Consider the following 24,943-nt stretch of genomic DNA (forward strand, 5'->3'; position numbering starts at 1 on the left):
ACTCGGACATGTTTGACTAGTTCGACCGCCGCACTTTGAATAATCGCGAAGAGCTTGCGAACTATAAAAGGGTTCGAGCAGCCATCAGTTGGTACCATTCGTCGCAATCTGTTCGAGAACCGCAGACCAAAACCACCAACAACCAACAATCAACATGAAGTTCCTCATTGTCTTCGTTGCCCTCTTCGCCGTGGCCCTCGCCGCTCCAACCGGAGAAGTGACCATCCTCCGCTCTGAGTCGGATGTTGGACCCGAAAACTTCAGCTATGCGTAAGTCCTTAATACAAATCAACATCAAGGATCAGCTCTAACTATGACTCAATTTGGATAGATTCGAGACCAGCGACGGAACTGCCGCCCAGGAATCGGGAGTCCTGAAGAACGCCGGCTCCGAGCAGGAGGCCATCGCAGTCCAGGGCTCCTACAAGTTCATCGCTGATGATGGCGTCACCTACGAGGTCACCTACATCGCTGATGAGAACGGTTTCCAGCCCTCGGGCGCTCATCTGCCCGTGGCCCCTGAGGCTTAAGTTGAGTTGCTTCCATCGCAAGCAGCTTGAACGCCATCGAGTCCCTTGTTACTTTCCCCAGACCGATTTCCCAAACCTTTTATTCAAAAGGAAAAGGATCTTAGTCAAAAGCCCTAGTTTGTTAAATATTAAAGAAAAATGAGTACATAAACAAAAGGTGTTTCGCAATTACACTTCCTCCAGAAACTATATAAAATAGTGTGGCACCACGGATGAAATATTACAGATAGATAATGTCAATATGGGTTTGGCTTTTAAAGCTGATCAACTATATTGAAAGTCAGATGCAATCTATACATATAACGAGGGGGAACGTTGTGAGTCGCAGCTACGGCCGCGATACTCGACACTTAGTCTGTATGGCTCCTCTCCACATTGCACAACGAAGAGTGTTTCAGAGAGACACGGAAAATGAGTAAGCACGTGGACGGTTTTACGTAGCCACTGCAAATTTATTTGTTTCTTCTGGCTATATTAATAATGCGATCTGATCTAGATATAGAATAAATATAATATAATAATATAGAATCTGTGGATGCCACAGATTTGCGTTCTTTGCGGGCCAAAATTTTGAATTTTACAGGCGATCTTATAGATCTTATAGATCTCTGAGAACTTGGCGTCAAAAAAGGCTGATACTTGATGCTGATCAAGAAGATACACTACTGGTCAATATAATAAGTACATATGTATCTTGCTAATTTTTTATGGAATAGCTCGAATTTTTTTGAATATATGAATGCCAATTGTTTATTTTTGGAAAGGTTAAAGTCTTGTCAAATGTTTAAATAAAAAATTTAAGTGAGAAACAGTCTTTATTTAATTTCATGAATACATTTTGTATATACTATGCGGGTTTGGAAACGCTTCCTTCTGGGCGTTTCACACGTCCACTTTCCCACAAATTGAATATATCCAATTTTATATACAAAATATATATGTATACTCAAAATTAATATTTTCCGTGTATTCAGCTCTATTCGTAGATCAAATCTATTATATTTGGTACATGTTTGACTAGTTCCGCTGCTGCATATTAAATAATAGCGACATATTTATCTCTATAAAAGAGTAGACCTAGCCATAGTTGAGTATCATTCGAGAACCGAAGACCAAACAGCAAACAACCAACAATCACCATGAAGTTCCTCATTGTCTTCGTTGCCCTCTTCGCCGTGGCTCTTGCCGCTCCTGCCGATGATGTGACTGTCCTCCGCCAGATTTCCGAAGTCGGACCCGAGAGCTTCAGCAATGCGTAAGTTGTTCAAGTTCAGCATCAAGGATCGACTCTAATCTTTATCTATTTGGATAGCTACGAGACCAGTGATGGAACATCCGTCCAGTCCGAGGGACAGCTGAAGAACATTGGAGCCGAGAACGAAGGCATCGTCTCCAGAGGCTCGTACAAGTTTGTGGCCGATGATGGACAGACCTACACCGTCAACTGGGTCGCCGATGAGAACGGTTTCCAGCCCTCCGGCACTCATCTGCCAGTTGCCATTTAAGTTAATCCACAGAAGTCAACTTTGATTCAGTCCCCTGTTAATATCCCCAAAAAATATCCCAAAAGCGATCTAGTCTTCTCGATCCAGTTCGAAAGGATGAAAGTCCAAGTCAATTGTTGAATATTAAAGAAAATAATGAGTACCTAACATATGATTATATTCAATTTCAATGTACAACAAGGTTGGTGGAGGGATCGACTCAGAACAGCTAAACATAAGGCACTCCTTCAGGCTCCCAACCCATTGTTATTGCAATATGGGAAGCTCTGAACAGCCTTCAAGCAGTTACCTTCGTGGTAAATCGAAATAATATCTAAGGCGACAGCCAAACTATTGATGCTGATTGATGCTGATCAAGAAGATATACTATACGGGGTCGGAAACGCTTCCTTCTGGGGGTTACGCACGTCCACTTTCCCGACAAATTTAATATACCATTTTGAGTATCTTGTATAAAACTGCTCTGTTGGTTTGTAGCTCACATAAAAACACGAAAAGCCCCGCATCGATTGATCTGAAATTTCAGTCTCAGAAAAGCCGCGGCAAGAGCAGTTGCTCCACGTTTATACCCGGTACTCAGTCAGTATAAATATATGTAATCTTATCTTACGTAATCGCCGGAATTGGTATCAGAGCCGATGTATTGCGATGTCTGCCGCAAGCTGTCTCTCTCTGTTTGATTTTTGCTATCGCTGGGGGCTCTCTCTTTGAATTTAGCTGGCACTCTTCATGAGAGATGCCCAAAGAATACAGAGAAAGAGAGGAGCCACGACCGCTAAATGTGTTCTAATGCTAATGAATTATGAATGCTAATGAATTGTTTTATTCCAATTTTATAATATTCCATCTGTTTTCATTTTTTCTCTACTGTTTTTTATTCCTCTACAACTGTCTCTCTCTCGCACTTCTCACAATAACAGCTATCTCACTCCCTTCCGACAGAGGCACACACATCATGATTAAGAGTGAGAGAGAGATAGAAGGAAAGAGGGAGAATGAGTAGTCGCGTGGAAGGAGTAGTGTAGCCGCTCTAAATCGTTTTGTTCATTTTGGCTATAATAATGAACTGATCCAGATCCAATCTGCTAGATATGGCCATTCTTTTTGATTCCGCGTTTGGGCTTTTCTCGTCTTCAGAAATGTATGTGTACAGATATGAACAGCCACAGATTTTCGCCTTTTGTGGGCCTGCGTGGCCAAATTTTTAAACAAACGTGAATCAGTGTGAGTTTGTTTGGAAAGTTTGTTTCTCCACACGGACAAACTAAGCATCCGGGGTAATGCATCTAGAGGTGTATTGGGAGACGGATATGGTCGGAATTCGGTTTTGGCGAGAACGGGAGAAGATCAACTGAAGATTTTAAATATTGTATACCTACTAGTATTAGATCCTCATTTCTTATCAGTGCAGCCACAATATGCGCGAAACGTGACTGGGTACAGCTAGTAAACACACATACATACATACATCAAAATAGCAAATAGCGAACCTCAAGGACCCGAAAAGAAGATCGTTGTACGGAAAATTCGTAATATAAAAACCGTAAAAAAATATTATGTTATATTACAAACTATGTAATATTTTATCAGGGCCTTTTTATGCGCTTCACAAAGGTCGCAGCTAAGCAAGCATTTTTTCCCATTATTCATGAATTTTTGTGTGGCACTGAGTGTGTTTGAGTAATCAATCGCACTCTCTTTCTCCTTTTCTCTCTCCTACACCCACGCCCTCTCTTCCACACACATGCTCTCTCTCACACACACTCTCAAATGAGTTTTCTCTCTTTCTCTCCCCCACGTACTCTTCACTCACTGACTTACGCTGCAGCGCGCTGGTTCCCTTCTTCAAAAAGCGTTGCCTACCTCCAGGCTGTGCCACTAATATGGTGTGACAATCGAATGACTTAGGAAACAAACTTTATATTTTGTATGGCATACTTTTGGGCGTACTGCTAGCGAGACTAATTGACTCGTGCCAGCTCGTGCCTTATTCAAATTATTTATTTATGCTCTCACTCTGAAAAGCAACAGTTATTGCAATTAATATGCAAATTTGTGCACACATCATCAGTCATTGCCAAACTTGATAGCAATATTTCAATTACAATTGGCTGCCAGCATCCGGCAGAGGACACGCTGGCCGCTGATTGCGATCGCGGGTCGATAATATGCACCCTGAAGTGCAAACACCTTCCTCATTGCATTCTGATTTGCTCATCCATCAGATTGCGTGGCTGCCCATTGATTGACTCCAACAGGTTAGCCGACAAGTGGCCGAGAGTCGTTTAATTAACAGCAAATAGTCAATCGATTTGATTGCTGTGGCTGGACCCACAATCTACAACCTACAATCGTTCCGTTTTGTATGTGTCAAGCAATAAATATTTTATCAGCTATTTTATAAAATGGCACATGCAGAATGGGAAATTAGCCAAAAATGTCTCGAAAGAACCACATATTGGTCGATGATTGACGATACCTCAAAACCCAGAGGCGTAGTTCAAGAGCAGAGGGGAGAACAAGTGAAAAATCTGTTAATACAGAAACGCAGTAGCATTATCCATTTGTTCTGGGAATCGAAGAATCAGTCGAACAAACAGAGCACTAAATAAATATACATATGTATATGTACATTTATGTATGTATGTATATACATATGAATCTTAAGAAGCTCAACACCCTCTGACTACGCGCATGATTAGATCAAACGGAACAGAATATTGGTGACTATTGAATGCCTTTCATTTGATGTTTACTCGTAAGAGTACATACATATAATGAGCCAAAACTCATCGCGAGAACTAAGGAAGTTGATATATAAATTTGCCTCTAACTAATTTGTAAACTATTTCATTGCCTTTGCTTGGGGTCCCGTCCCCGTTGATGCAAATAATATTCTTGAAATACATGACAAATGATTTAAATAAACGCATAAATAATCATGCAGTGTGCATGATATTATATACGAGTATAAGCACAGGCTTGGATGATGTTTCGAGAGGCTTGATGCGGTTGTTGCTGTTGCTGTTGCTGTTCTCGTCTTTGCTACCAGATTGGTATGGCAGACGCAGACGCAGACGCACACTTACATATACACATACAGAGCCAGCTGAGCGAGACAACAGGCAGGGGCTGTGGAAGACGAGCGTCTACGTCCGCTTCTAATGTTTTATAATGTTTAACTAATATTATCAACATTGTCAATTCGCTGCCGAACATCGTGGGGTGTGTTCCATTCTGTGACGCTTGCTCCGAAACGAAAAATCTCGTGAGAAACGCGTCGTTATCCGTTTGAAATTCAAATACCTCTACTCATATATAGATGCCCAATTATTTATTGTTTTTTTTTTTCGCTTGATCAAAAGAAGTCGATAATTGTATACTAAAGAGGCGTGAAAATAAAATAAGTTTGTGTCTAATTTAAATACAAATACAAATCGAAATCGACCATCGAAATGAATCTTAAATCAGTGGCCATCGTTTGTGCTGTAAGTGAAAGTGATACGAGTTTTTTTTTTTTTAAATTATTTAAACGCATCCATTTCAAGCTTCTGCTGGCGCTGTGTCTGAGCCATGTCCTGGCCGCCGTGACCACCGTGCGTCCTTACAAGTTTGGCTTCACCATCGACGAGCAGCAGCATCGGGCAGAGCAGAGAGGTGAGTGACAGACAGCTGGGCTAATGACGCTAATTAAACCATTAGCATATCTTGACTACTGTGCGTTCACTTATTGACACCAAAACCGAAATATGTAAATAGAGATGCGTCATCGTCGTCCCAGTGGTCGTTAGAGGCAGCTGGTGGCAGATGCAGATGCAGGAATGCAGCCAGTCGCTGCAAGTGCAACAGCATTAGCCAAAAAAAGGCAATAACTTTTGACTTTTGTACCGAGTGGTTTGTGCAATGCCACACAATACACGTTTCGTTTGCTGCCTCAGCTGCTGCTGCAGGGGCGCTGCACCTAAGCGACAGGTCACCAGCAATTGAAATACTCGCGACAGTCAACAGTCAACAGTCACCGTCACCGTCAGCACTGGACGGTCTCGTCCCGGGGACGGTCAGCAATTAGCGGATGTCTGGCAGAAGACCATTCCATTGTCTATATGGCATGGTCGTTATGATTTTTATTTCTATGCTGAATCGGTAATAAAGTTTTCAGAAAAACGAAAACAAAACTCGAACCATTTGCATAACATGTAGCCGTGTCACAGAAGCGTTGCCTTATTTATGGTTTTTCTTTCTTTAGTTAATGCTAATTCACAAAATAAAAAAACGACCGAATTTCAATATTTATAAGTATAATTCTGGCATATAAAATGCCAGAGTTGAGTCCACAATTCGAATTTCGTTCAAATTTCATCGATTATCGACTTGGATAACGTGTTGTGAATGTTTGCTTGTGTGGGAGATGTGTTTGTTAGAAGTTGTTCCATAACAAACCTCTTTTATCAAACATCGAAAATGATATCATTTATTTTCTATTACACCGTTTTTCGAGCATACTTTAAGGCGTGAGCCCCTATGAATAAATCTGAATATTAAGTTAAATTCGATGTCAGTATGCAGATGACACTTATTTTTATTGCCGAAATAAAAACTTTGTTCATTTATATTGATTTGAATTTAATAGTTTCCATTATTCGGCTAAATTCAATGAGCAATTCGAACGGCAATCTATTAGAACAAAAGAATAATTATTTTTCCATCCAACTGAAATCGATCGTGACAAATGCGAAAGTGACACGATGCCATATCCGAAATATAAAACAAACAAGCGAAAGCCAATTGATTAAAGCCGTTCAAACGTGTTAGCAAGTACGGGTTAAAGCCAGAACCAGAGCCAAAGCCAAAGCCAAAGCCAAATCCGAAACCAGTTTAAGCCCCAAAGGCCACAGAGGCCAAAAACTCGGAATCGTAAACCAATCGAGTGGGTGGCTAGCCAGGATGCATGATTTGCAGTCACACCTCTTTTGGAGAAGATGTACTACATATGTATGTAGTATAATCGAGCCACGCTAAAAATCTTGAAGAATGCTGCTCAGCATAAGATCTATTCATGCGTAGGCAGGTGCCGAAGGGTTAGGGGCGACGAGTCGCCGGATTTAAAACCAGCTCACAAATTATGAGCGTCATTATCGATACAGTTTATTAGATCTTAATCTTTATGGGCCTGTCGGGGCAGGTTGGTTATGAGAAGAATTCCAATAAACGGATCGCCGCCAAATTCGCTTTCATATTCGAAGCGAACATAAAAGAATGTATATGAATCTCAGCTAATCTCGTTTCCCGATTCGCAGATGAACGAGGCATTGTCATGGGCGAGTTTGGGTTCATCACCGCCGATGGTATTTATCATGTGACGGTCTATGCCACCGACGAAGAGGGCAAGTTTCGCATCTTGTCGATGAAGAGTTATCCCTATGCAGGACCCATCGCACCAAGTGAGTATCCACGTTTTACCTAAACGGATATCTGCCGCCTACATTGCCACATCTCTTTCCAGAGACCGTAGCTGCCACCGCCACCAGCACACCAAGAGCCCCGCAGCCGTCAGCTTTGCCCAAGTACAACTTCAACACGGAGGCCTGCTCGGGGTGCTTCCTGAAGAAGTCGCCAGTGTCGGGCAGTCCCAAAACTGAGATTCGCACGCTCTCACAGCCGCTGGCACCGTCTTCGTCTGCCTTTCCGCTGGCTTCCGGACCCGTAGGTAAGCTAACGCCCAGTCGGCTGCAAACGGGCTCGCAGGACTATGGACTCAATGTCCAGCTGCCCTTCCGACAGTCCATTGCCCAAACCATTGAAGTGGCATCGCGACTGGGTCAGAGCCACAGTCACAGTCCAGCACCAACACAGCACAACACGAACACAAACACAAACACGAATAGCAACACCAATTCCTACACTAACACATACACCAGCACCTATGCACCCACAACGAATCCAGGGCCACTCAAAAAGCGGATAGAAGTTGGTCTCGACTTGGCCATGACCACATACACCACATCCAAGGCCTCCGTCACGGGTCACGTGATCAGTCAGATGCAGAATTCGAAAACTCCCAGCAGCAACACAAAAGTAGACTACGATGTGGGCATCTTCAGAACGGGTGAAAAGGTTTCATCGTCACCATCGAATGCCCTCAACTATGCCACGACGGCAGCGGCAACCTTTGCCCCGTTGAACATCAAACTGGATGCGGATGCTGTGAGGCAGGCGAGTGCACTCGTTGCCGGCATTAAGGCTCCACCGTCCTTGGCTGATCAGGCAATTGTCCCGCCAGCCCCAATACCCGCGAATCAGGTGAAAATCTTTGCCGCTGCTCCAACCAGCGAGAAGAGTTCCCCATTCACTTCCGCTGTTAGCCACTCGAATGTGCCGCTGGCCAGTAATGTTGTGCACCAGACGCATCCGGCCGCGTTCCCCAGCCCGGCTGCGGCTCATCCTGCTGGTGGACAGAGATTCGGGTTGGGAGCACAACCCTCAGCACTATTCCCACATTCCGCACCGACACAGACCACACAACAACAATTGCACACAGGAACAACATACACACTGGGCCCACACCAGAGATATCCCTTAAGTAAGCCAAAGCAATGGGAATTACTATTACGACAGTCTGAATCCCCACGATCCTGAGAAAATCCCACACCGATCTGGCCCCATATATCTGAGATATAGCGTTCCGAAGATTTTTATGTGCAAATCATTCGAATATTTGTTTTTTCTGTACGCTATATCTCAGCTATACGGCAGCCGATCTGGGCGCGGCACGCCTCTCCGTGATCGGGAGAGTCCTGCCAATCGACTGCCATCGGAAAAAAAGACATCCATTCTCTCACGATTTTCGCAAAAAATCATGATGGTTACATCATTAAATTTGCAAAAAATCTACCTCATATAAGAAGTCGAGATTTTGGTGCCGAATGACAGTCTGGATCCCCACGATCCTGGGAAAGTGGGTCCTGCACCGATTTGGCGCCGTATATCTGATGATTTCTGATGTACATATGTATAGAGTAGAGTGAGGGGGAAATTTTGTTCAAAGACCTCATTGCACAGTGGCGCTGAAGTAACGTTTATTTTATTGCGATTATTTTTGGAACCAAGCAACTACGTTACATGCATTTTACATGGAGGTTTGTATCCTTACTAAAAATTTCCCATTTATCAGATATACCAACGCAGACCGGACTTTCTGGAGCAGGCGCTGTTCGACCAACCGGAAATGCTTTCCGTAAGTCCATGAGGGTGAAATGAGACAAAATCCTTTAAAGACAATATATATATTTTTTCTTAAAATCCGTAGCAACGAAGTTTGGTGGAAACCCTGCCGTTGAAGCCGGAAGCTCTGCTGGAAGCCTTCCTCAAGGAAATGCAGGTAATAGAGGCGTATCTGGTTCACGACTGGGTGGCGCATCAGGTGCCGCATTCCCTCAGGGAAATGCAGGAAATGGAGGTGTATCTGGTACACCACAGAGTGCAGCATCAGGTGGAAGCTTCCCGAGTGGATCTTCGTCATTCGGAGGAGTATCTGGAGGGGCTGTGACGACTGCAAGTCGCCCAGCTGGATCAGCAGCTGGCGGTGCAGTAACAGGTGGAAGCTTACCAGGAGGATCCTTTCCACATGGGGGTTCTTCAAGTGGTAGTGGGGCTGCAGGAGCAGTATACCGTGGAAGCGGACCAGGTGGAAGCGGTTCTGCTGCCAGTGCATCGGGTGAAGTGGGAGATCTGTACAAATTCAAGTACATTCTGGACTACAACGGGCACGAGGAAAAGGGCAGTCGGAATGGCGACAAAGAGGGAAATTACTTTGCCATCGGCGAGGATGCCGTGCGACGGACCGTCGAGTACATAGCGAACGAGTTTGGCTTCCAGCCGCACATCAGTTGGCAGAAACTGGATGACAAGAACGTGCTGCCAGAGGGCAACAGCCTGAAGCACTACGAGTTCAAGTGGTTCAAGGAAGCGCAGTGAACTTCCCAGTGATACCAGGAATTATTCCGATTTCGAGTGTAGATTCTTGTCCCACTTGCTGTAAATAACAATTTGATGATTTGTCGAATATACACAGAGATTAACAAATAAGAACGGATACCGTTTTGAATTGGGTTTTATTTTGGTTGAAAGTTTTTGCCTTAAGTTAACTAAATTCTTAGAGGGTTTCGGTGTGTGGGCGTTGCTGATGTTTTTTAATTCTTGAGGGGATTACATTCAGAATTTAAAAATTGTATACATCTAGATCGATGGCGTTAAGATCGCCTTGTGGTATTTCTTGTATGGATTTGCTGCATTTGCTGCATTTGCATTGGCATTTGCATTTGAATTTAGTAATTCACACACATTGAAATGGTTACACACATACATATTTCATATTTGTAGGTAATGTTATAGTTAAACGTGGACTTAGGGTTTAAAAAGATTTATTTTTTTACACACAAATATACTATATACTTATATATACTGTATGTATATGCGTATAGTATGTGTAGATTTTCGATTAATAGTATGTTATTTATTTAAATATTCGGTTCGTATATTATTTGGTATTCAAAAAAAATTATGTAAGAGTTTAACTGTACAATCAACTATCACAGTCAACCATCTCGAAAGGATAAGCGATAAGGAAAAACCTAAGGATGTCTCTTAAACGACACTTCGTATGCCCCCCAAAGCAGGGGTGTGGGCACCGAAACTGAATGCATGAACCATTTGAAACACACATAGAAACTACTTTTTATTGCTAAACATTATTACACTTAGTATGTAGATTTTGCATAAAAAAAAAAAAAAAATGTTTTGCATATGGCAAATATTTATGTATATATATATTTATTTACATATCGTAAATTGAAGCGAATATGTGGGAAACTTCTATAACTAGACATTCACTGTGGGTTTGTGGGCCTGTGGGCTTGTTTGGTGCTACATTCTACGAGTAGTTCTGAATCTGCTCTGGTTTCTGGATCGTAGTCCTCTAATCGTATTTCTATTTACACTTCTTCACAGAGAAAATGCTAACAACAATTGAGAACAATATAGAATTATTCAAGTGGAAACTTGAGGATTCTATTGTAGGAGAAAGAGTTTTCCAATAACTTTTTTGCTTGGCTTTCTTTTTCGTTTGGTTGTTTATTCTGTTACACTAAAAACACTAAAAACACTGAGAAGTTTGGGTTTTGTTTTACGCTTTGCAGACTGCAGGTTTTGTTTGATAACTACGGGTTACGTTACTCCTAATTCTTATCGTCTCTCCATCGTACGTACGTATACGAGGATTGGTATTGGAGCAGCAACTACGAAAAAAAAAAACATCTATTCTAATCACTCACTCTCATGCACTCACACACCACACCGCACTCTTCGAATTTTTTGTCTCATTCGCGCACACATAAAATACTCTGTTTGGGGTCTTATTTTTGGGGGTTGGTTTTGCTGGTTGGTTCCATTCGCTAAAGTTCTAAGAATAAAATCCGCTCAAATATTCGAGTTTCTTGCGTTTCGTTTGGATTCATTTTCTGGTGGTTCTGGTTACAAGTTCTGGTTGCATTTACAGTAAAAATGTGGCCTGCTCGCCGCTCTTCATGTCCAGATAATCGTAGAGGGCCCGCTCGTTGGCGCCATAATTCCCTGGATGGGCAGGATGTCCGTGATGAGCCGGATGACCGGGATACGGCGGCATGTTGTCCAGACTGACGGCAGTGCCTGCGGCGGGAGTGGCCGCCGGCGGCGATGGTCCTGCGCCCATCGTCAGCCCGAACTTCTCCAGGTGACATCATTTGAGCAGCGTCGGCAGGCTGCTGTTCATCAGGCGGTTGCCCACGACCAGGGAATTGAGCGTCGAGCTGCCGCCACCCACCCCGACGCCCACGCCCACGCCCACACCCACACCCATGCCGGCCACACTGAGACCCCCGATGGCCCCGAACCCGGCACTGGTATGGGCCGGGGCCGCCGTCAAGGTGGCCGTGGCTATATTCAGATTATTGCTTACACTGGTCGCACCCCCGGCTCCACCGCTGCTGGAGACATGCGAGGAGCCATTGAGGTTGCTGTTGCTGCCGGCGCTGCCGAAGCCACTCATCAAACTGCTCACGCCACCGCCCCCGTTGCCACTGCTGGTGCTGCTGGATGTGGAGCCCAAGCCGCCTGTCGCCGTCCCCGATCCGACTATGCCGCCGACGCCTGTTGCTGCAGTGCCGCCGCCAATGCCTGTGGCACTGGCGATGGCGTTGCTCTCATATTAGAAGGCGCCACCGGACGATGATGGTCATGCGTAGTGGGGATAGCTGCTCAGATGCGGCGCCACATGAGAAGGCGTCACATGGCTCATCGAGTGCGGCTGATATAGATTCGTGGCCGGACTGCCCCAGTTGCCCCACGAGGCAGCCGACGGGAAGATGGAAGCTATACAGAAAAAGAAACAAAATGTAAGTTGAATTGGGATACGGCTTGGGATTTGAGAATCTCCAGCTGGCAGTATAGAGATGCTTACCCGATGACGAGGTCATGCCATGGTGGGGACTCATGAACGAGCTGAGCTTGGCGCTGTGATGATATGGTGTCATGAACAAGTCGCTCTGATACTTGTAGGTGGGATCGCTGGCCGCAGGCTGTGTGGCAGCTGCCAGGCCTTGGAAATCGAATTTGTACGCATACCGCTTGCCGTGCACCTTGGTCATGATGTTCTTGTCGTAATAATATCTGCAAAGATGGAGGAATGGGGGATGAATCTATGTTAGTATTTGCCAGGCAACCCTCCGAGTCAGCAGCTGATCGGAATGTGGGAAAAACAAACAAAAGCCAAGTCCATGGACATGGTCATGGTCGCCCCCCACAGATGGACAATAAATAATTACAAAATAATGCTCGCTTTATGCGTTTTAAGTTAATTTGCTGACATTAAGCGATTTTAGTGCCGCTCCCCAGACACTCTATCTCTCCCTCTATCTCGCTCGGCAATTAAATGGCAACGCCTTGTGCACAAGCTCAAATAGAAATTTCTGCTTTCTGACGGGGGGAATACGAGAACATATATTGTGTGGGCGTCCAAGAAATAGCAACGAAATTTGTTTGCATTCGAGGGGTTGGCTGTGATTTCTTTTCATTAAGTTGGCAATCCATTATAAACCATGGCTGATGGCAAGGTTTCAGGCACATTAAAGCTCATTTGAAAGGACATTTCGCACATCCTTTTGTTCGTTTGCTGCTGCGCTTTAAAATGTCCGCAACTTCCGCTGCAGCGAAGAGGAAAAAAAAATCAGGCAAATAAATTACAAAGGAGCGCACTGGCAAACATTTCAATGCATCAATGCAAATTGGCATAATGCGTGCAGTTCTGTTCGTTCGCTTTTTGTCTCTGTCTCTGCTCTGGGCATAAATTATGCCAATTACGTCCATAAATTAAAACCATTAAAAACAAAAGCTGGGCGAAAAATGCAGGAAAAAATCGAAAAAGGAGAGAAAATGCCACTGCGACGGCGACTGCTCTTTGCACAAACAATCAAAGCCAATCAATAGACTGATGACAGGGACAAAGGCGCACAATCAAGGAGGAGGGAGAGAGAGGGAGAGCAGTGGCAGTGGCAGAGGCAGAGACAGAGATAAAGGACAAGTAAAGGAAGAAAAAGGATTAAAGTAAACCCATTTCGAGGATTGGCCACACAAAAGGGCAGCTGGCTGTGAATAAACATGTCAAATGAAGCATTAAAGCACTTGTCCTTGTTGTCTAGCTCTTTCTCAGTGTGTGTGTGTGTGTGTGTGTGGGTGTTAATTTACACACCCATCCATCCACATATGTATGTATGTACATGTGTACACTCACAGCCATGCATCCACCCACACCCACACCCACACACACACACACTCACACGCACACGTAGCAAACTTTGCTGCGCTCGCATTTCTGTGTAAACATGAAAGCCAACGATGATGATGTCTCTCGCTCGTGTTCAATTGTTCAATTGAGTTGAAATGTGCAAAAGGAACAGACATGTTGAGGCTTCCTGCACATCACATCAAAAAGGATTCTCTGGCAAGGATTTCTCGCCTTTTTACATCTTTATTTACATGTGTGTGGGAGAGCGTGTTGCAAATTGGCTGCCAGGATTTTTCCACTCGAATTCGCATCATTGGCCCTCGTTGGCCGTTTGATTGCAAGTGACAGTTTCAAGGAGCTGGCCTAAAAGGGTTCGCCTCTCCCCGGTGTTCTCGCTGTCCTGCCCAGGGATTAGGCCAACTATACTTTTACTCTTGGGGCCATGTTTGCTCAACAAATTGACCGTTGCACAAATAGTTGTTGGTGCATATGCTGCTGTCATCTGTTCGTAACATAATTTAGGAAAGAAAATAAAAAAAAACTGAACGTAGAAATAGGGAATGCGAAATCGAATTAGAGGGTTCGGCAATTGGATTTTCATTTTATTGGATTTTTGATTACATTCCCGAGCAATTTATGATTGAATCTCTGCCTAGGACCAAGGCACGCCCACACAATCAAGTGGGCTAAACGATGGTCAGCTTTTGGATTGCGCCATGCTTTCTTTATTTACTTATTGTACGAGTATATATGGTTTATTTTTTGGTTATTTTTCTGGATATTTTGTCATCAAAGAGGCTAATCATTGACGGGACAAATCATTTACTGATGAGCCGAGCACCAAATTGCACACATGCTCGCATTTTGATGATGCGAATGCCACAGATATCGACTAATTAGGGAGCACTTGAGTGCACAGGGGCAGAAACCACCCCGAAATAGCACAGATACAGATACGAGTATAGTATAGATACAATTACATATATGAATGTATGTATGTAGGATATAGCTCACCTCAAGGCGCGACTCAGTTTGTCGTAGTTCATGTTCGGCTTGGACTTGCGCTCGCCCCAGCGACGGGCCACCTCATCGGGATCTGTGAGCTTGAACTCCCCGTTGGTGCCCTCCCAGGTGATGCAGCTGGCGTTGTTCGAGTCCGACAGCAGCTCGAGCAGGAATTGCCATAATTGTATCTGTCCGGAGCCTAAAAGATTGGAGAGTGAGAAGTGAGTTATAGCACAATATTATATATACATATACATATATATACGGTATAGAGACATTTAATGTCGGTCTCTGTAAGCCTGGCTAAATGTCCATCAAAAGAGCATATCCTTTTGGCGTTTCGGGCTTAAATTAACTACTGCTGCGGCGGCTGGCAGGGGATGTGGCCAAAATGTAAGCATTTTGTGGCATGCAAAAGCCCCATAAAGCATTTCCTGTACGGATTGCTTGCCCCAAAGAAGCCCCCCGCTGTAGGATCCCCTCTTGGCAATTCGATAAATAACTGTGACTCCATTCCATGCTGGTCTCTGCTCTTGGCGGGGGCAATCTATGACGGCTGCCTCAAATTGTTGCAGGAGAAGTGTAGCGCAACGGAAATGGCATTGCATGTAAGTGTAATGGAAGTTGGGAATGCTTCTCCCCCGTCTCCCCCCTCCCACTCTTGGGGCATAAAAATAGATGTTCTGTCTTGCACTTTCACTGGAAATTTGTCAGAGTCAAGCATACATATAATTTCAGCTGATCTATGACTGAGAAAGCCACCCACTACAGCTCTCTCCAACAGAGAGTACCACTAGAGAGGTATTCCTCCTTCACGAACCCTGGATATGGAGAAGGAATAACGGAATAAAGGAATAAACTGTATAAATAAATCCCAACTTTTTTGGTTATTGCGTCACTGAATATTAGCCCAGCAATATGTATTCGCCCCCCACTTCATGAACCATAGTTCCCCATTTGCCCTCTGACTTTTGGGCTTTCTCATCCCACGCCCAAGCCAAGAAAATCAAAAATTCCTACTCCAATCCGCCTTTGAACTTTGGCATTGTGCGTGCTAAAACATTTACAGAATTATGATTGTGTATTGTGAGCGGGATTCGCTACGCATTCGACGCAGACATCATAAATCGCTTAATCATTTGGCAATTAGGCCGTGGAAGAAGCCCAGGCCCTGCCACGACAACGGGCCACCAAATGTAGTCTCTCTCCTTTCTCTTCTCTGTTTGCTGTCAGACAAAAGGCTCGGGCACAAAAAAAGGACACCACACCGCACTCCGTGCACGGGAGAAGGACGAGCCAGTGGGGGGTGGCTTGGAAAACTTGAGGCAGCTGTGGGGCGGTGGGTGTGGGAAATGTGCGACTTTGGTGGTGGCTTAGCGCTGCTCATGTGTGAGAACGTCATGAATATTGCGTTAATTGCAAATCATGGCCAAGTGAATGTGTTAAGTGCCAACACGGCGATTTACCAACGATGACGATGATGAATGATAATTGTCCTTGGGCTGGGCAGAAGACACACTCACACACAGAAAGAGATAGAGCGAGGGCGTGGCTAGACAGAAGAAACGCCGAAAAAGTTGGGGCTGGGCAGGCAATTGACACGCTATTAACTTTAAACACATGAACAAAAGCCCATTCAGAAGTCATTTCATGATCGATATACATATGTACATACACCAGGGTAGCCCGCAACATCTCTCGCACTTTTTTAAAGCGATCCTGTACAAAATCCAAAGTCCTCAGACTTGCAGACTTAATGAATTCGTATTCTTACGTTTATTGTGAAATGAATTCACTTAGTTATCACTTTGACAAGTTTATATTGAAAGCTTTCAAGTAGTGGAAGAAAATTAGCCTTGGTTTTCAAGGAACAAAAATATCGGAAGTTTATATTCATTCAAAAATGTAAGGGCTAATCGTAGGATTGTACAATGCACTGAAGCTCGGTTCAAGGTAATTGAAACAGTTAAAAAATCCCACATAGGAGGGCAAAAATGCAACTTTAAGAGTTAAGGAGAGAATTGGTTGGGTGTGTGAGCTATAGCGGGCTACCTTTAAGTTTTAAGATTTGTATCTCCAATATATATCCTATAAAAGGGAACCTGGACGATGAGAAAACCATTTCATTTTACTGCATTTTTTTAATACATTTTATGTGCGGCTGCTTTAACTTTGATAGTCAGTATCGATTCGTCTATTGATACAGCTCAGTGATCAGGAATGCTGATCCCTGTGCAAAAATGTGCCAGAGGCCAAGATAAAGCCACACCTCGTCGATTGCTTGCTCAGGAGTATCCCCAAGGAGTTAACTAATTTCACTTGAAAGGCGCTAAGGTTAAACCTTTGACTACAAAAAATATGTTAATTTAATAAATCCCAACGAAAAAAATGACTAAAACCGGAAGTAATTAGCGCGGCCAGGGCTTTGATGTGAGGCTGCTGGGAGTCCCTATTTTTACATAATTAAGGACATTTTTTTAGTTTCTTGTCTTGGCTCATTTAATTATGCAGCGACTCTTGGTTCGTTTTTTTTTTTGTTTTTTTTTATCAGTTTTGTGGTTGCATGCAACTTGCAGCTGGAAAGGCACACACACACATGCAAATAAGTGTGGCATGTCAAGTGTTTGACCAGCTTGCAGCGGCGGTGACCGGACTTGGCTAACAAAGCGGTTCCGTGTCGAGAGGAAGCCATAATTAATCAAAAACAGCATTTTTGCCACCCAAAAAGCGAAAGCGCAATGCATGTGTGTGTATGTGTTAGTTTCTATCCTTTTTCCCTCTCTCTCTCTGTGTATGTGTGTGTTTGTATCTCAGTGAGCTTTTGCGTTCAACTTCAAGTTGAAGTTTAGAGCCAACTCTTGGCAACGGGCTAAACCGCACAACAAACAGTCGAAAGAGAAGTCTAAAGAAGCCCAAAGCCAGAGAGAAAGAGAGCTAGAGGCAGAGGTACAGACACAGGCACAGGCATAGGCACAGGCAAAGGCAGAGCCCGATTCGTGTAAATGTCGCGCCGGAAAATGTTGGGCGTCTGGGTTTTTATGCTAATTCCGTTGAAGCGCCATGTTTCGATGGTGCCCTGGGGCGGGGCGGGGATGGCATGGGGCCGTGGCAGGCTGGGGGTTGCGGTGGGTGGAGCTCATGCAACAATAATGGCGGCGTCAAAAGCTTGCCCCAGCGCAGGATCAATAGGAGTTATTGATTTTACCCCCAACGCTGGTCAGAGAGACTATGAAAAACCTCTGCAATTGACTTTCATTTGTGCGGAAAATTCAGCTAAAATGTGCACAGAATTTAATACAATTCAATAATAATTTGGATTTATTTTGTGAAAGTGTTCTAGAAGCATTAACTCGATGTCATGCCCACTAAACTCTCAGGCTCCAGGGATTATTTATAGGATACTTTGTGTAATACGAGTTTTCTCCCTCTCTTCTTCACAGAGACTTCATTAAACAGGATCCAATAAAAGTTTCGGCTATATGTACATACATAGTTCTTTAATTTTCAATCTCACGGTCATTAATCTCTGAGGCTGTGAGAAAAAGGCTTACACATCCATTGACCGATTTATCAAATTTTATATTAAGAACACGCCCACTTTTGAATACCCCTTTGACTTCGCTTGCATCACTTTTTAATGGATTTTCATGGCGTTTAACAGCAGGGCGCGTGCCCAGAGTTCAGACACTTTCCAATTCCCAAGGAATGAATGAAACAAAAGGCCAAAAGCTGCAAAAAACAATTGCCGAGACACGCCCATACAGACACGGACACAGCCATACACACACACAATCTCTCCTCTGGCACACACTGATGTAATAAATTTACGAAAACACCTTTCGCATAAATTAGAAAACTGCACCCCAAAAGTCAGAGCAGCGAAGGGTTAAGCTCGCATGCAATGGGTTAATTTGTTAGGGTCGTCGTCCGGGCAATGACTAAGTCGAGTCGAATCTCAGCCAGAAATTGATATGATAATGAAATGCAGCCAGAGTCCGTAAGTGTTTTGGGGTTCCACTTCCACACCAAAAGAGATTGGGGAGAGTCCTAGGCCAGGCCAGGCCAGGCCAGGCCAGGCCAGGCCAAAGGACCGAACCCGAACTAGAGAGCCCGAGCCCATGGCTTAGTCACGTGGCCCACGCAATTGGAAAACTAATCGCAGCACCTGCATCTTTATGCTTTTCTGATTGTTCCACTCACCTGAGCTGGCCAGCCTGCTGCTGGTGGGTCCGAACATTTGATATGGATCTGTGGGAGAGGGTTGCAACAGAAAGCGTGGCATTAGTCGAAGTCTTTTATGCAAATATTTTTTAATGAAGGGTGCCGCCTTGAAAACGGCATCGTAAACGGGAAACATTTTTATAGAAAAGGAAAGGAAAGGAATGGAAAAGGCAAAGCAATGGCAAGTTTTAGTTTCCGTTGATGAAATGAAATGCATTACTAGGAAACTGTAGAATACGAGTATATATACACGGGATATATGAGTATATGTATACGTAGACACACATATACATGTGTATATGTATATGTGCATGCAGATGCTTCATTTGTGCGCATTTGTCGAGTGCACTCATACACCAACACTCACATCTACACTCAGAGAGCGACTCACTCACACTCAAAATATCCATTTCACTTATTATCCGGCGCGCGTTTCCTGCATGCAAAAGCCCAGATTTTTACCCCCTGCCCCCCCTTCACGGGGGTTACAGGAGAAAGGTTACTCTGTCTCAATGCAAGCCCTGATTGCAGCGAAACATAGCCCGAGACCGAGACCGAAACGGAGACGGAGACGGAGACCAGGACCAGACACACTACTCAACATACGACACAATTGTCCATAATTCGCATCATCTAGCCAGCCAGGAGTCACCGTATCCGTCTCCACGTCGCTCTGCTCGTTCTAGCCATTGTTTCGCAAACAGTTTCTCAGCCTCATTCGAACATGGCATTGTATTGTTCTCTCAACAGTTCTTTAATGTCCCGAAAAAACTGCCCCCTATTCCGGTATTCCGGTATTCTGGGACTGACTGGCTGGCTGGCTGGCTGCCTGCCTGGCACGCGTCTTATTCATCCACGGCCGTCAATTTTTGACAGCAACAAAAGCCTGGCCAAGTGCGTCTGGGTCTCCGTCCCTCGCTCTCGCCCTCGCCCTCCCCCCTCCACAGTCTTCTAATTGAGAATCCTTTATGGTATTTTCAATTGTTTCCATTACGCTTCAATTCAACTGCTCGGATTGGATCGGATCGGCTCGGCTCGGCACGGCACTTTTGTTTCCATTACCATTTCCAGTGCTCAAGTGGCGTATTTAAGGTTTGATTTTGCGACAGTATTTGCTCGATTTCTGTTTCAGTTTCGGTTCGGTTCGGTTTCGGCTCGTTTTCAGTTGGGTTTCAGTGTGAAATATTCGAAGTGAATTTTAAACCGTAAGGGAGGAAAGCTGCTTTCTAGGACTCTTGGATGGACTGCATCCCAAAGTGAATGAGTGAGTGAGTGTGTGAGTGAGTGAGTGAGTGGCGGCATTCGTATCGGAAGGGACGGAACTCAAAAACCCAAAACTCAAGTGGCACTTGCAGCGTGCGTCCGATACAATGCCGAAACTTTATTAGTGTTGGCAAACAGAGTTTCGTTTCAAATTTGTTTAATATACAATTTTTTGCCTGCGTGTTTATGTTTAATGTTAGGCTAAACAATGCGGCACGTGATCTGAAGGATCTCCCATACACACGGGCATTTTTAATAGAGAGACGAGAGCCAGGAGTGGCATAATATGTACATATGTATATGTACATGTTTATGTGTGTGCGAGGTACTCACCAGGTTGCCGTAGTTGCGAGTGCGGATCATGTTTGATGCTCAAGGCATTGGAACTGTAGCCTAAAAGGGAGATAAAAAGAATATTGAAATAAAATGTGTTTTAAAGAAAGTTAAGTACAAAATACTGAAGGAAATGTTGATTAGTTTCTTAGCTCGGAGAACAAGATTACGATCTGGGCAGCCTACAAGGACATATGTATAATAGTCTGCCAAGGATGGTCCTCTGTGGTATGCCTTGGTATACAACTACTAAGGGTCGTAGCAGCAGATCTTCCGATCAATCAGAGACATGCACTCATAGAGCTCAGAACGCTTACCAAAAAAGGATGCAGGCGGAGGAGGAGACCTCACAGTTTACATATACTTTAATAATAAACGAGTATATTCTAATCATTAGGACTTAACCGAGCTGTCAGTTAACACTCTCAGTTGAACAATCAAAGGCAATCATCAACTCAACCGCAAAACAAACATTATCTCAGCAATGCCATCAAAGAACTCGTCAAATCGAAGGAACGGAACGGAGCCGAGCCGCAGAGCCGCAGAGCCGCCCAAGGCGTTGTCCTGGGCGACAACTGTGACATGAGCAACGATGAACACTGAACACTGAACGCTGAACGCTGTGGGATCTTTCATTTTAATGGAATATGATTGCAGAGAGCGAAAACAATGCCGCTGGCAATTCAATTTACAATTTACAATCTCGGCGCGTTCAACTTGTGGCAAACTTCACGCTTCATACGAAATTAAAGCCGCCGGCAGTAGAGGCGGTAGAGGCAGTAGAGGGCACAGGAGAAGATTTTCTGGGTGGTTCAGCACCGCCCGCTGTTGTTGTTTTCGTTGTCACTTATTGTTCTTAAAAAACGACAACTTTTCATATGACATTTTTTGGTTTTGCGCTTTGTGTGGCCACTCAACTGCGAAGAGCACAAAAGACGACCGATTGCAGCAGCCCAGACCCAGACCCAGACCATCACTAGTGGGTGGAGAGTGGGCTTGCTCTGGTGGTTCTAGTGGGGTTGTGCCTGAGTGGAGTTGAGTGAGGTTCAGTTCAGTTCGGTTCTCTTCTGTTCTGTTAGATTGGCGGGGTGGTGGCAGTGGCTGGATTGCTGGAGTTGTGAACAAACTTTAGCTGTGCACAATTTTGATGCCATCAATGGCCAACACCTAAATGCGTTCAGCCAAGCTGAAATTTGTGTCTATTCTCTTGCCTGTGACTGTGTGTGTGTGTAGAAAATTTCATAAATTTCCAGATTTAAAATGCCTCCGGGCTATAGCCCATGGAGTGGGTGTCAAAGGACAATATAATTTCAATTAGCATTGGCCATAACTAGCCTAATAAGCGATCCTTTTGCCGCTTAACCTAACCCCTCTGCTCGCTTCAATGCCTCGCAACCCCACAAACACGTGTAGTCGTCACCTTTTTCAGTGTTTTATCTATACATCATAGCCAGCCACAGAACCAGAACCAGTACCAGAACCCCCCACCCCAGCCAACTGTCTGTCCGTCTGTCAATATTCTATTGATGCTTGTTGATTTGCTTCAATACATCTATCAGGGCACACATTTTGCATGCTTCACTGGTCCCCGGGTCCTGCGTCCTTCATTCGTGTGAATTTCCATCTCCTTGGGCCTGTGGGCCTGTAGTCGTGTGTGTTTTGCATATTTAATGTTAGCTTATGGGTTTTTTGAGTGCCTTCATTTGATGTCTTCGGTTTTGAGGCATAATTTGCTATAATTTTGGGCTTGGAGCAGAACTTTTTGAGTTTATTTGATGCCAATTTGTGATCATTGAAACTTTGGGAATTATTCAAGTTTTGTTTGAGAATTTACAGCAGGCTCGTAGGATTTATATTGAGCGGAAACCGAAAACATTTATATGAAAAGTAGATGAAGTAGTAGTAGTAGTAAGATGAAGATAGAAGGGAATCAAGTTTTTTGACAAGTGTGGAGCAGTCAAATGAAATACTTTTTATCATTTTTATAAAGCATTTGTGGCTTTGAGAGGCTGAATACCAAGAAGAGAGAACTTTATGATTCTGAAAACAAGTTGGGTTCTGTGCAAGCTCCTTAATCTTTTGCAATTGAAAAGCAATTCAAAAATGCCATCAAATATGGTTTTGATTTAACCATAATCAATTTCTAAGGTGCCCTCCAAAGTTATTTAGGTAATCAAAAGTTAATGATTCAAATGTAAGGATTACATTTCCCTCAAGATTGATCTAAGGTGTTTTGAAGTCTTACTTTCATTCCAATCACTTTTAGCTGTGTTCACCATAATGTGTGTTCTCCAATTACCATCCATATCTTCACTCAATTGATATTATTTTAAACTATATATTCACTGAACACTCACCTTGCGATTGGGTCGAACTGTGGGAACCCCACGACGATTTGTAGGAGGAATCTGCAACAGAAAGAGAATATATTTTGAGTACGCATTCGAATTCTCTTCACTGTATCTTGTACATAGAAAGATGGCGTCAAGAAGCATTAGCCGACGGCAGAGTACGGGTACTAGTAGGTCTTAAGAAGCTAAGGCATTAATTTATTTACTTGGATTCCATGCGGCATTGGTCAGGACCGCGGCCGACGGTCGTGTTGGCTCACACATTGCCCACTCACCTGCGAAGAGCATTGAGAAATTGCTGAAGCCTCCCGTGGAGCGTGACAAGTAATCAGCGGAGGACTTGATGTCCAGCATTGTGGCAGCGGGGCAACCGCCGTCGGTGCTGCACAAAAACGTTGCTTCGCTCGCTTCGGGATATACTCGCAGGCAGGTAGGTGTCGGTCTCCAATCCGTTTTCCTTTTTCCGTTTTCCGTTTCGGTGCCGAACAATTAGTTGGAATTTCAAATTCAAATTACAATTGCTCTTTGTCTTTCCTTTTCGTTTTTTTTGTTCAGCTGTTGTTGTTTTTTGGCAAGCGGTAAATTGGTCGCCGGAGTCCGGAAACTAATAACACGGAGGCAGAGGCAGAGCGAGAGACGGTGACGGTGACGGTAACGGTGACGGAGAGGCGTCTCCAAGTGTTGTCCACAATTGAATTTATTTAAAAAAAAGGCAATACCGCAAACGAGCAGCGAGCCGACGCGCAGCGGAACAGGAAAAGGAACGGGAACGGGAAAAGTGACGATCGGAACCGGTTACCGTTTACCGGACACCTCGACTTCCGCTCGAACTTTCCAATGCACTTCTGGACCCTTCCCTGCCGTTCGCGTGTCCAACTGATTTATATGTGTCAATGGCTGTTGGTATGTGTGTGTTTGAATGTGTGTGTGTGCTGTGTGTGTGCTCTGTGTGTGTGTTTTTTGCCCAGTATTTCTTTGCAAGTGTGCGTGCGCTTGTGTCTGTGTGTAGGCCCACAAAATCGCGTAAATCACTTTGGCTAAGAAAGGATGCTTCTGGCTTCTGGTCTACGGGTATATGTTCGGGTATTGAGCTTAAGCAGTGACACCGGATTGCGTCCGATCTGTGGCACGGCAGCGTAACAATTGATTTCATTCCGTCGTCAAATCGCGCATATCCTGCCCAGGCCACCGTCGTTGTCGCTGTCGCTGTCGCTGACGTTGACGTAGCCGTTGCCTCTGCCTTCGCCTCTGCCCATCGACCAACCCCCAAAGCTTCTCTAATGCCTGCTTCCACATGCCACATGCCATAGTGGGGGTGGCTGGTGGCTGGTTGGGCAGTACTTTGGTGGGTGGTGGTTCGCTCCTTTGTATGTATCTATCTGTCTGGCTGGCTGGCTCGCTGGCTCGGGTTGGGTTGGGCATGTTGCTGGCTCTGTTTGGCATCGCTGCTGCTGCTGGTGTTGTCCTTTGTTGCGCCCCAGGATATACTTAGGGTTTTAATCCACACCAAAAGTACATCCACCCTCTGGTTCCGTTTCGTTCTCGACTCGAATCACCAATCAGCATCGAGACAAGGTGTGGCCTATCCACGGAGTCCTCCGCTCTCGAAAGCTTTCTCTGCGAGACGAGAGCTTTCTGCAAATGGAGAGCTCCACAATGGAGGGGGAAAGGACGTTGGAGTCGGAGCTTAGAGAAGCCCAAACATTGGGTTCTAATTGTTCGAGTATGTCCTCATCAAAAGCAGCATTTCCAGCGATCTATATGGCTTACACTCAGAAATGAATATATAGTTTTATATTTTTGTATTACGCCAGGACAAAAGCTCTCTCTCAGGCTACCTCTTTCTGTCTCTGTCTCTGTCTATCTCTCACTCTCTCTCTCTCTCTCTCTCTGTCTCTCTGTCTCTCTGGGTTTATTGTA

General features: G+C 44.5%; 4 protein-coding genes across 7 annotated transcripts in view; 3 read left to right on the plus strand and 1 right to left on the minus strand.

Annotated features, from left to right (window-relative positions):
- Positions 1 to 117: 117 nt before the first annotated feature.
- On the plus strand, positions 118 to 686 carry LOC6900714 (larval cuticle protein 65Ag1-like). The gene is made up of 2 exons (XM_002135041.3): positions 118 to 270; positions 332 to 686. The coding sequence occupies exons 1-2, from the start codon at positions 155 to 157 to the stop codon at positions 528 to 530; spliced, it is 315 nt and encodes a 104-aa protein (XP_002135077.1). The 5' UTR covers positions 118 to 154; the 3' UTR covers positions 531 to 686.
- A 926-nt stretch (positions 687 to 1,612) lies between these two features.
- LOC6900715 (larval cuticle protein 65Ag1-like) lies at positions 1,613 to 2,180 on the plus strand. The gene is made up of 2 exons (XM_002135042.3): positions 1,613 to 1,785; positions 1,843 to 2,180. Exons 1-2 carry the CDS (start codon positions 1,670 to 1,672, stop codon positions 2,033 to 2,035), a joined length of 309 nt encoding a protein of 102 aa, XP_002135078.1. The 5' UTR covers positions 1,613 to 1,669; the 3' UTR covers positions 2,036 to 2,180.
- Positions 2,181 to 5,210: 3,030 nt separating this feature from the next.
- On the plus strand, positions 5,211 to 10,123 carry l(3)mbn (lethal (3) malignant blood neoplasm). Its single transcript, XM_033383128.1, has 6 exons — positions 5,211 to 5,523; positions 5,584 to 5,692; positions 7,333 to 7,476; positions 7,539 to 8,615; positions 9,207 to 9,269; positions 9,342 to 10,123. Exons 1-6 carry the CDS (start codon positions 5,491 to 5,493, stop codon positions 10,007 to 10,009), a joined length of 2,094 nt encoding a protein of 697 aa, XP_033239019.1. The 5' UTR covers positions 5,211 to 5,490; the 3' UTR covers positions 10,010 to 10,123.
- A 4-nt stretch (positions 10,124 to 10,127) lies between these two features.
- Ets65A (DNA-binding protein D-ETS-3) overlaps positions 10,128 to 24,943 on the minus strand; it is a 32,089-nt gene continuing 17,273 nt past the window's right edge. For 2 of the 4 annotated variants that reach the window (XM_015187719.2, XM_033383129.1), the window contains exons 5-10: positions 23,030 to 23,080; positions 20,673 to 20,732; positions 19,056 to 19,103; positions 14,865 to 15,054; positions 12,528 to 12,736; positions 10,128 to 12,439 (exon numbers count right to left, since the gene is read on the minus strand). In XM_015187719.2, the coding sequence (XP_015043205.2) occupies positions 12,303 to 12,439; positions 12,528 to 12,736; positions 14,865 to 15,054; positions 19,056 to 19,103; positions 20,673 to 20,732; positions 23,030 to 23,080 (695 nt within the window). In that variant the 3' untranslated portion in view covers positions 10,128 to 12,302. Of the gene's footprint in view, positions 12,440 to 12,527; positions 12,737 to 14,864; positions 15,055 to 19,055; positions 19,104 to 20,672; positions 20,733 to 23,029; positions 23,081 to 23,229; positions 24,291 to 24,943 lie in introns of those variants that run through there. The other 2 variants (XM_033383130.1, XM_002135046.3) reach the window with 2 other exon arrangements.

This window comes from Drosophila pseudoobscura, chromosome X (assembly GCF_009870125.1).
Source record: "Drosophila pseudoobscura strain MV-25-SWS-2005 chromosome X, UCI_Dpse_MV25, whole genome shotgun sequence".
Taxonomy (NCBI): domain Eukaryota; kingdom Metazoa; phylum Arthropoda; class Insecta; order Diptera; family Drosophilidae; genus Drosophila; species Drosophila pseudoobscura.

What these genes read in the sequence shown, in the direction of transcription:
- LOC6900715 (XM_002135042.3), top strand. Translation starts at nt 1,670, where the DNA reads ATGAAGTTCCTCATTGTCTTCGTTGCCCTCTTCGCCGTGGCTCTTGCC. An exon ending in CCCGAGAGCTTCAGCAATGC is followed by an intron (nt 1,786 to 1,842) that starts GTAAGTTGTTCA and finishes CTATTTGGATAG; the next exon opens with CTACGAGACCAGTGATGGAA.
- LOC6900714 (XM_002135041.3), top strand. Translation starts at nt 155, where the DNA reads ATGAAGTTCCTCATTGTCTTCGTTGCCCTCTTCGCCGTGGCCCTCGCC. An exon ending in CCCGAAAACTTCAGCTATGC is followed by an intron (nt 271 to 331) that starts GTAAGTCCTTAA and finishes CAATTTGGATAG; the next exon opens with ATTCGAGACCAGCGACGGAA.